The sequence below is a fragment of the Sylvia atricapilla genome, chromosome 1 (assembly GCF_009819655.1).
Source record: "Sylvia atricapilla isolate bSylAtr1 chromosome 1, bSylAtr1.pri, whole genome shotgun sequence".
Classification (NCBI taxonomy): Eukaryota; Metazoa; Chordata; class Aves; order Passeriformes; family Sylviidae; genus Sylvia; species Sylvia atricapilla.
In genome coordinates, this window is record NC_089140.1 from 131,171,578 (window position 1) to 131,181,973 (window position 10,396).

At 57.2% G+C, this 10,396-nt stretch overlaps 1 protein-coding gene across 3 annotated transcripts; it reads left to right on the forward strand.

Moving 5' to 3' along the window:
- The first annotated feature begins 562 nt into the window (after positions 1–562).
- Positions 563–6,376, forward strand: OSR2 (odd-skipped related transciption factor 2). Of its 3 annotated transcripts, none has more exons than XM_066333988.1 (4): positions 563–802; positions 3,665–4,391; positions 5,056–5,155; positions 5,814–6,376. In XM_066333988.1, the coding sequence occupies exons 2-4, from the start codon at positions 3,736–3,738 to the stop codon at positions 5,994–5,996; spliced, it is 939 nt and encodes a 312-aa protein (XP_066190085.1). In that variant the 5' UTR covers positions 563–802; positions 3,665–3,735; the 3' UTR covers positions 5,997–6,376. The 3 variants fall into 3 exon arrangements, with proteins under 3 accessions (XP_066190085.1, XP_066190103.1, XP_066190093.1); XM_066334006.1 differs by having other exon boundaries at positions 5,896–6,376; XM_066333996.1 differs by lacking the exon at positions 563–802 and having other exon boundaries at positions 2,901–4,391.
- The last annotated feature ends 4,020 nt before the right edge of the window (positions 6,377–10,396 follow it).

Sequence of the window (10,396 nt, forward strand, 5' to 3'; positions counted from 1 at the left end):
AATCGCTGACGGTCCATAGGCCGACCCGACGTGACGACCACAAGCCCGTCTGGACGTGGGCACTTATCTGTACCCACTCTCGGCGACATGGGCACCCACAAAAACCCACGCTCTAAGTTTGGATGTGTTATTTTGTATATTTAAGCCAGTCGGGCCGCCTATGTCACCCCAGCTGTGACACGACGGGCAGCCGAGATGGGCGGCGAGACGCAAGGAGCGCGCAAATCCCGCGGCCGGCAGTAGGACGGGGGGCGTCGAGCTGTTCTCGGAGGGAAAAGTCACCTTAGGTGACGCGGGGGGAGCGGGGGGCGTCCTGCCACTTTAAAGCCCAGTTGCTACCCAAACACAAGTAAACAGTGGGGCCGGCGCGGCGGGGCGGGCCGGGGCCGCGGCCGGGGGCGGTCCCGTCCCGTCCCGTCGGGGCGGAGCGGCGCGGCCCCGAGCGCGGGGCTGTGCGCGCCGCGGGGTGGGCCGGCGGCGGCGGCGGGCGGGCGGGGACAGCGCTCCACGCCAGTCACCGCTGAAATGTGATGGACCGGGCAGGGGGCGGCTCAGACTCGCGCCGAGCCTCGCCGGGGTCGAAGGCGGGAGGCTGCGGGCGGAGGCGGCGGTCTATGCCGGGGCCCCGGGACCGCCGCGGCCAGAGCTCCCAGCCGCCGCCCAGCCCCAGCCCTCCGCAACATGCCGGTGGCCGCCGGGCCCCGGCCCCGCTGAGCGCCCCCGCTGTGGATCTAATGTCTCCGTGAAGGTGCCGCGGCCGCCGCCTCAGCTTTGCCCCGGGAGGAGCAGCAGGCTGCGGTAGGTGAGTGGCTCCGCTGGCCCGCCCTACCCGCTGCCGTCGGCGGGAGCGGGGCGGCCGCCTCGGGAGCGGAGCCTGCGCTCGGCCGGGAGCGCAGGGCCGCCGGGTTTACTTTCAGTTCGCAGCTCCGCTGCGGCTTGGGGTGAGGGTGTCCCCACCCCTCCACCCTCCACCTCGCGGGCGAGTTGGTGAGAGGCCGGGCGTCGGCAGCCTCCCGGGATGCGCTCTCGATGTCTTTCACGCCAAACTCGTAGCAGGGAGAAGCCGGTGCGTGCATGGGCTGCGAGCTAAGCCGCGAGACGCACTGGAGAAATCTCGGTCGGGGAAAACACTTGGCTGCGCGGGCAGCGGCGACCGCGGCTTCGGGTGAGGCCGCCGGAGAGCGGAGGCGACCCGGTGCCCACCCGCTCCCTGCGTAGGAAGGCAGCGCCTTCGGGACACGGTCCCGGCCCCGCCGCCGGAGAACGGGGAGCGCGGGCCGGACCAGCAGGTCGGCGGCAAGCAGGTAGAGAGGGCTGTCCTGGCACCGGGCTTAATTTAATTAAGGTCTCTGAATGGAAGGGGAAAAGGAAGTGCCAAGGTTTAAGTAACATCCGTTTTTGGTTGACTTTCACCCCTCCCCGCCCCAACACACCTTAACATAAATGGCCTTAAAATCACGTATGAAGGCGCTTTCTGGTCTTTTTTGATACGTTTTACCAAAGTTACTTCTAAATACAAATAGTAGCAGATGTACGACATTCAGACAGAAGGGCAGTTTAAAAAGTTTTTACCTAAAAGTGAAAATTTCGTGTTCAGAATAGTTTTCTCAGAGTTGGTTCTTGCACGCCAAAAGGAACATGGTGCAATGACACCCCCAGACACAGCCACCAAACGCAGCTGTAACAGAGGGAGCTCTGCCCTACAGAAACACTGCCTCTACCTCGGTCATAGTTCCTAGCCAGTGGCTCCGAAACTCAGCCTCAAACAACCTTTTTTTGATTGAGGCAGGAGCCGCCGGAACAGCCAGCGAAAAGTACTTTAATTGCTTCTGTTTCGGTTCCTCGCGGAAAGTAAATAGGAACTCACACTACGACATCTTTAAAAATAAGTCTCTATATATAACACCCCCCTCCCCAATAAAACGAAAAGGTCGCCATATATAATAGTATCGATAACTGTCCCCGGTGTCGACACAACCACAAACTGGGCAGCAGCGGAGGAGGCTCCGGAGAGCCACGACTCGAGGCAAACGAAAACAGGAGTAGGCAGCACTACACTTCACACCCGACCTCCTTGCCACATTTTTTTTTCTTCAGTCGGCCAATTGTGCGGTGCCACAAACGTGAAGGAAAGGTATTTTAGGGGAGAAAACCGAAAAGTATCTTTTCAGCCGGAGTGTGCGCTGTGCCAGCGGAACGGCAGGAGCCGGGCGGCAGCGGCCCGGGAGGCAGAGACACCGCTCACGGAGCGCGGGCTCTGCACTCGGAGAGTTTCCTTAATTTTTGTGGTTGTTTGGATGGGGTGGTTTAGGATTTTTGCGGGGGAGTCGGGGGGGGGGGGGGGGGGGAGAGAAGTTCTCTTGTTTATTTTGGAAACTGCGCGTTACCAGACCCTCCACACAAATCCCTTGAGGTACTGGTCACCCTCGGCCCTACCTCTTGTTTACAGGCCCGGAGAGACCCCGGCGTTTGCTTTGGCCGCTTTCCTGGGTCGCGGCAGCCTCTTGGCTGCTGGAAATAAACCCTCAACGAAAGCAAAAAAAAAGGAAACGGCAGGGGCTTGCCCCCCGCGCCGATGTCCCCCTGCCCCGCGGGAGGTGAGCGTCGCCCCGGGCCCGCCGAGGGAACCCCCTTGCGCCGGGAGCAGCGGGCCCGGCGGTTTCGGTTGAATGGGCTGAGTGAAACCCTCTGACAGTCACACACCGCTCATTAGCTCACGGCGGAGCTCCCGGCCGGGGGACGCCCGAGGGGGCGCGGGGGGTTCGGCCGCACGGCTCCGTCCCGCCGGGGCTGCGCTCGCCCTTCTCGGCCAGCGGCGCGGAGCGAGCGGAGCGCGGGCCGGGCGGGCCGGGGAGGCCTCCGGGCCGGCCGCTCTTCTCGCCGCCGGTGGGATGGCTGCTGCGCGGGGGGCTGGGTAGGAGGTGTGCGTGCGGGGCAGGGGCTCCTTTTCTCTCCTTCGGTTATCTTGATAAATGAGTTGTTGTTGAAGGAAGAAAAATAAGCAACGGAGCTAGGACGAACGCGGGGGTTATTCCCCCCCCCGCTCCGCCCCCCGGGCCTGACTCGGCTCTCCGTGAACACCCTGCTCTATCCCGGGGAGGCCCCAGCCAGGAGGGGTCGGGGTCGGGGCCTCCGCGCCCGCAGGAGGCCGGGCGGAGGGTGGAAGCGACGCCGGGGGCCAGGTCGGCGCGGGGGGCAGGAGGGAGGCGGCTCCAGGGTCCCCGCGGTGGGCGCTGAGGGGAAAGGTGGCAGGGCGACGGAAAGCGGAGAGGCTTCGTCCCCGGCCGCGTCGCCGTTCCGCCTGTATTTTCACACGATTCGTTTAATTTGGATTTGCGGCGCCTTCGGTTGGCTCGGTGCTGGGTTTTTCACCTTTTTATTTTAATTTGGGGTAGGTGTTTTGGGAAGATTATTTTTATTTATTTATTTTCTACGGTTTAGCTTCTCCGGTGGAAGCAATCGCGCCGTGGGTCAGTGTCGGCCGCCGGTCCCGGCGGAGGAGGGAGCCTGGGCTGCGGCGGGGTGCTGGGGCCGCGGCAAGGCAGCGCGCAGGAGCCGTGCCTGGCCCTCCCTGGCTCCGCCGCTGCGCTTGTCTCGGCTAAGGACTACCACGTTGCTCTCACTTAAAGTCTCTCTCCCCTCCTTTCTCCCTCTTTCTTCCTAGGATTTTGTCCCCGTCTCGGAAGCCCGTCAGAAGCACCAGCTGCTCCGCCGGCTCGCGCCCACCTCGGGAAGATGGGAAGCAAGGCTCTGCCAGCCCCCATCCCGCTGCACCCGTCCCTGCAACTCACTAACTACTCCTTCCTCCAGGCTGTGAACACCTTCCCCGCAGCTGTGGACCAGTTGCAAGGTCTGTACGGACTCAGCGCCGTGCAAACCATGCACATGAACCACTGGACATTGGGCTACCCCAATGTGCATGAAATCACCCGCTCTACCATCACGGAGATGGCGGCCGCGCAGGGCTTGGTGGACTCCCGCTTCCCTTTCCCCGCGCTCCCCTTTGCCACGCACCTCTTCCACCCCAAGCAAGGGGCCATCGCCCACGTCCTCCCAGCATTGCACAAGGACAGGCCCCGCTTTGACTTTGCCAACCTGGCCGTGGCCGCCACGCAGGAGGACCCCCCCAAGGTGGGGGAGCTCGCCAAGCTGAGTCCCGGACTGGCCTCGCCCCTGGCGGGCATCAGCAAGCTGTCCCCGGACAGGAAGCCTTCCCGCGGCCGCCTGCCCTCCAAGACGAAAAAGGAGTTCATCTGCAAGTTCTGCGGCAGGCACTTCACCAAGTCCTATAACCTCCTCATCCACGAGCGAACCCACACGGACGAGCGGCCCTACACCTGCGACATCTGCCACAAGGCTTTCCGGAGGCAGGACCACCTGCGGGACCACCGGTGAGGGACCACCAGGACCGGGGTCGGGCCGTGGGCGGCCGGGGTGGGGCGAGCCGTTCGAGGGGGATGAGATTCAGCGGCTCCAGGAGCCACGGAGACAGCACAGGAAAAGCCCCTGGCTCAGATTCCGTGGCCACGGAGGGACCAGGGCGACCGAAACCTACGCTTTGTGTGGGAAGGGCACCAGTCTGAGGGAGAGCCAGAGGGGTTCACAGCCGGAGGTGAAGATCCCCGGGCTTTTCTGCTTCTGAGTCATGACCCTGGGGGGTGCAGGGAACAGGACGGGTCGCAGATGGGCGCTTCCCTGCTGATCCCCCACCCATCTCCGCACACTGCGGCCGGTGCTGAGAGGCGCCCGCGGCCGCAGAGCTGGGAATCCTTTTCGCCTTCGGAGGAGAGCGGGCTCGGGTCCGGCCGGCAGCGCAGATGCTGTCCCGATCTGGCAGAAAGTGCAGTCACTCTTCGATAAGAATTATTGCAAATGTTTTGAACCGGCCAAGAAGTTTAACTATACACAGATAATAATGGGGAAAGGAAGGAAGAGGAGGGCGAGGGCGTCTGGGGCGGGGGGGGGTGGGGGTGTCGAGTTTGGGAAAGCGGGATCTGGGGTCGTGTGGCCCACGCGTCTCCAGCAGACCTGATCACCCCACGGGTTGCCTTTCAGGTACATCCATTCCAAAGAGAAACCCTTCAAGTGCCAGGAGTGCGGGAAGGGCTTCTGCCAGTCCAGGACCCTGGCGGTCCACAAAACCCTACACATGCAGGTGAGCCCGCCCTTCCCGGCCTCTCAACGCGTGTGCCGCCGGCGCTGGCCCGGCCCGGTTCAGCTCGGCTTGGCCCGCCGCGGGGCAGGGCCGGTGGCCACCGGGGGAACAAGGCTCTGGTGCGGAGGGGAGCGGGGCGGGTCCGGCACTGGACGGCCCCGTGGGTCCGCGGGGGGACAGCGGCCCGTGGTTATTTCCGCGGCCGCGGGAGACACGCGGAAAAACGGCGCCCTTGGGAGACGGGCTTAAAGCCAGCGGGGACGCGGTCGGCGGCGGGGAGTGAGCCCCGGGTTCGGGTTTGTCCACGCCGCTGCTTCGAGGCGGTTTTCGCTGGGGGCTGCAGCCCTGCCCTGGCGGCGGCGGCCCGGCGGCGGGATGCGGTGCGGAGGGACCGCCGTGGCGGCCGGGCGGGCAGCGGGAGTCCCGGAGTGGGAGGGCGGTGCGGAGGCTGTTTTCATCACGACGCGAGAACTATAAAATAAGGCTTTTGGGGCAGTATAGGGAGAGGTGGGCGGCCGCTCGGCCGCACGGGGCTCCTCTCGTTCGTGGCCTCCCCCGATATCTCCAGTTGTGCGTTGCGATGAGAAAAAGTGCAGTAATACGTTAAACCAGGTGGTTTGTGAAGGATTAATCCTTTGCTTGCTTCAAATCTGAACAGGAATCTCCACACAAATGCCCCACATGTGGAAGAACCTTTAATCAAAGAAGTAACCTGAAAACTCACCTTCTTACCCATACAGACATCAAGCCCTACAACTGTGAGCAGTGCGGCAAAGTGTTCAGGCGAAACTGTGATCTACGGCGGCACAGTCTAACTCACACCCCGCGGCAGGACTTCTAGAGCAGCCAGGGACCCGCGCCCGCTCCGGCAGCTCCAACTTGCCCACTTTACTCAAGGAGTGTATTGTAGGAACTCACAGACGCGCACACACACACACGGAGACACGCACGCAGACTCGGGGCCAAGCTTTCCTACCACATGTCTGCGAAACTCGTTTAGAGAGTGCGGACTGCAGGATCGGGCCCCTCTCCAACCCACACCCAAGCGTAAAGCTCATCTTGTAGATAATCGCGGCTCATTTTAGAGCTCTGTACAGAACGTGGTTTTTTCTTCGTTTGTTTGTTTTGTATCGTGTCAGATGCACATCGATAACAAATCATGGAGGCAAAGTATCTCTTTAAAAATGTATTTCAAAATAAATCCTCTTTTTTTTTTCCAAATACCTCCCGCCTTCTTGTATTATTCTCTGAGCATTTGGGCTTTTTTTTCCCTGCTGTGTCAATGCAATGGTAAAGCATATTGAATAAATTTCCTAGCCGGGTAATTGTACTGTCACAACAATTTTGGTGATCGCTTTTGTTTGGTCTGTTCCACTGTCGCTGTTGTGTTATCTATTGTTAAGTAAAATGAAAGTGCCTTATTTGAGAGTTTATAGCTCTATTACTTAATAGTACGAGTGTCTAAATATTAACTTCTGTACTTTTTTTTTTTTTTAATTTTCCCGAACGATTTTTTTTTTCAAAAGAAGAAAAACAAAGAAATATTTGCAAATAAACAGCTCTTAGGAAATAATGCATAGAGCCGTTCTTACGCCGAAGCGGCTTATTAGTAACTTATTTGCAATCAGGCCATATATTGTAAAAGTTATCCCTCTCGCCGGGATTGCAGCAGGTAGCCTCCTGCATGTAGACTTTGGACATGGATGGGCAATTCACCCGCCTAGACAGGGACTTTATACTGCAGAAGACGATTCTTTCCCGACAGCTCTGGAAGCAAACAGCGAGGCGCCAATCCCGCCCTCCGCCCCGGGCTCATCCGCGGGCCCTGGCAGAGCTGCGGCGCTGGGAGCAGGGATCCCCTCGCCCCGTTCCCCTCCTCCCTCGGCGCCGCCGAGCACAAGTCACGCCCAGGGGGTTGGACGGAGAGGCGCTGAGGAGAAGGATTGCTCCCCCCCTCGGGAGACCCTCACCCCACCGTGGGGGCCCCCAGGCGCTCCCCGCCGGCGTGGCTTTCGGCGACTCAGCATCGTGTCCGCCCCACGGGCCGCAGGCTCAGCGCCTGCAGCGGGTCGGCAGCCGGCGGGATGGTGGCACTGAACGATGGGCTCCCCTCCCTCGCCATCCTTGCACGCCCCTCAGTAGCGCCTGCGGACTCTTCTGGAAAGGGGTGGTGCCAACACTGAGGCATTTTCCCTGATATATTGCAAGGTGACTTAGATGTGCATCCCCTCGTTACCATCCCACTGCTCTTGTCACTTCTGGCACCCTCTCCGCAGTGTTTTGAGTAGTTTGGGCCCACAAAATTGCCCCTTCTCAGGATGGGGGCAATCATCCTGCCCTACTCCTCTGCCAAATTAAGGACCAGGTTAGAATGGCAGGGAGAAATCCTTCCCCCCAGGCCCAGGGAGCCCTGTCCAAGGAGAAGGCAATCCCCTTGCACCCAGTTCAGTACAGAGGGCTTCACTCCTGGGCTCCATCTAGCAAGGAACCAGAACTCCAGGCTGGCTCATCCATGGGAAGGATCACACATCCTAGCACGCCCAAAAGCAGCAGGTGCTGACAGAGCTTGTGTGGCTACACTGTTCTCATCCCTGATCCCTGGTCCTTGGGCAGGGAATTGCACTGCCTGAGCGCTGTTAATGAGTAGCAAGTCAAACCCAGCAGTGCCTGGGCTGCAGTCAGACCGTCAGTGCAGAAAGCTCTGCATCACTGCCCACACTGTCTCCACAAAAGGCTGCCATGGGGCAGGGACTACGAGCTCTGCTCTGCCCCAGACCAGGCAGCCAGGTGAATTTCCACTGGTATAGCAGATCTGACAGTGCCAAACTCAAATTTTCTTGTGTGGTCAAGGCCTATCTCTTCATTTGCTCCTGCCCAGGAAGATGGGGAAGGAAAGAATGTTTCTGCAGCCAGAAATATCTCTGAAGAGCAGCCTCCCTAGTCAAAGTTTATGTCAGTGGCATCTGGTCTCTTCCTCTTCACTGCCTGTGAACTTGCCTTCTTCGCTGGGGTGCTGCACCCCTAGAAATATCTTTTGTCATACCCTGCCCTGCTGTGTTGGCAACCCTTTTTCTCCCTCTTCAAAATGCTTCTCTCTCCACACTGCTCCTCTCCAATCCTCTCTTCATGGGTGTTTTTTGCTCCTTCTTCGTGGATATCTTCCCAATATCTGATATCTTCTCCTCTGACTGATTCCTCTACTCCCCATGCATTCCTGTTCTCTCAGTAGGTTATTTCCTCTAAGTTTCTCTATCCTTATTGTTCTCCGAGTTCCTGTCCCCAGGCTGTTTTATGTCCCCAAGTACGCACAGCAAGGCTGGGATAACTCCGTTTGAGTAAACACTCCTGTCAGGATACATGTGGGCTTAGTCCACTCCTCGTAGGCCAAGTTCTGTGTGAAGTTTGTTTGGAAAGAACTTAATCAGATGAACAATATCAAAGGACAAAATTAAAGTGATTGTATATAGCTAAGGTTTTATTTAATAGTTTGAGGTTGCTTGTTTAATAATCTTCCCCCTGAGCAGACACAGACTGTAAGTTTATCTTCTGAGGATTTCTAGAGTTCAGCAGCTAGAAGAAAAGCCAAATTACTGAAGCGGGTCAGTGACAAGCATCTCTAACAGTTACAGTTGGTCCATGGACTGTTATTTTATATTTAAACCAGTAGCTATCATCTTCAAATGTCAGAGAATGATCTAGTATTTCTCTTTACTATCAGTACACTTGCCTATAGCACTGCCACACCCCATTCACTTTTTAGAAATTCATCCCTCCCTGGAAAATTTCAGAAGCAGCTATAAAGAACATGTTAAAATACACAGATGGTTTGTTGGTTTTAGACCTGTTGGGAACAGAAACAAGCTCTGTAAAGCTACCTTTTGGGCAGGGCTGGGGTTTTTACAGCCATAAAGTTCCATCCTGACTTTCACAATGCAAACACTAAATACAGCAATATCCCTGTGACTGCCGTTTGTGCCTCTGTGAAGTATCCTCCTTCCCTCTGGAAGTTCTCTGCTCAGTCACAGAACACAGCACACGGCTCCATGCTTCTGCAGTTTCCCAGAGCTTCCCAAACCACCTGCCTCCTGCTGCCCTGTGTTCCTCTCTCCCACTGCCACTTCTTTTTCACCACTGCATTTTTTCACTTGCACTGGCATGGCTCTGCAGCTTTGCTGTGTTAGAGGCAGCAGCTGAAGTGCTGTAGCAGGAAAAAGAATTAGCTGTGCTACACACCAGGAAGAAAAGAACAGTAGATAATAAAATGTCACAAAAATCTCCAGTTTCTAGGGGCAAATTATAGCCCTTTAAAGTTGCATCTAGAAACTGAGCTCTTTGCACATCAGTTGCTGAAACAGATGCTGTCCACAGCTGATGGCAGAGCAACTCAGCCCAGCTAATTGTGCATAAAGCTTTTCAATGTGGTAAATATTAGTTAGCAATGGCATGTCATGCTATTCCAGGCCAGCACAGACCATAACTGATGCCAGGGCAAATTTGCTGGCAAAGCCCAGCTTTATACCAGTACCACCTTAGGAACATGCATAGCTCAGATCTAAGTGTCAAACACCCAGCAGCAGCCCAGGAATGTGGCATGGCCATATCTGCCTGGGTCTAGGGGCTGATGCCCAGGGTCCCTTCAAGTAAAACATGTGAAAAACCCCGCTATTTATTGAACTCCTTTCTGCCTGATCTTCCTTCCTTTTTCCTCTTCCCTCTTTCTTCTCACTGCTCTACCTTTGGATGTTAGTTTCAGGAGTTGTTTCTCTTACCCCAGATATCCTGTACTACACTCTGCCTCCTGCCTAGTCTCACCTCCATCTCTTTCCCTATTTTTCTCTCCTGTTTCTCTTTTGCTTTCTTTCTCATCCCACATTTCAATCTCTTTTCCCGAGCAACTTCTTTCACTTAGACTTTTTGGTTCCCTCTTTTGAACCAATCAAACTTCCACTTGTTGCCTCATTCTGTCCTTCAGCCCATATGAGCTCCTCCCTCTTCCCTGACCCGGAGCTCTTGGCCCCTGTATGGTACTCCTCACACTGCAGGCCCTTCCTTGCTGATCCCATTAATTGACGGAATGTCCACATGGCACTCAGAAGACATCAGAACAGGTGCCATAGATGTGCTTGGACCATTTTAAGCATGCTAGCTCTGACAAAAGCCAGTGGCGTGGTCCCAGGAGGACCATGGTGGCACATGGAGCTGGTGGCAGCCTGGGCTGCTCGGGATGGAAGCACTGGTGTC

Excerpts from the sequence above, each read along its gene's own strand:
- OSR2 (XM_066333988.1), top strand. The coding sequence starts at position 3,736 with ATGGGAAGCAAGGCTCTGCCAGCCCCCATCCCGCTGCACCCGTCCCTG. Across the intron at positions 4,392-5,055 it reads GACCACCTGCGGGACCACCG|GTACATCCATTCCAAAGAGA; the intron begins GTGAGGGACCAC and ends GTTGCCTTTCAG. Across the intron at positions 5,156-5,813 it reads ACAAAACCCTACACATGCAG|GAATCTCCACACAAATGCCC; the intron begins GTGAGCCCGCCC and ends AAATCTGAACAG.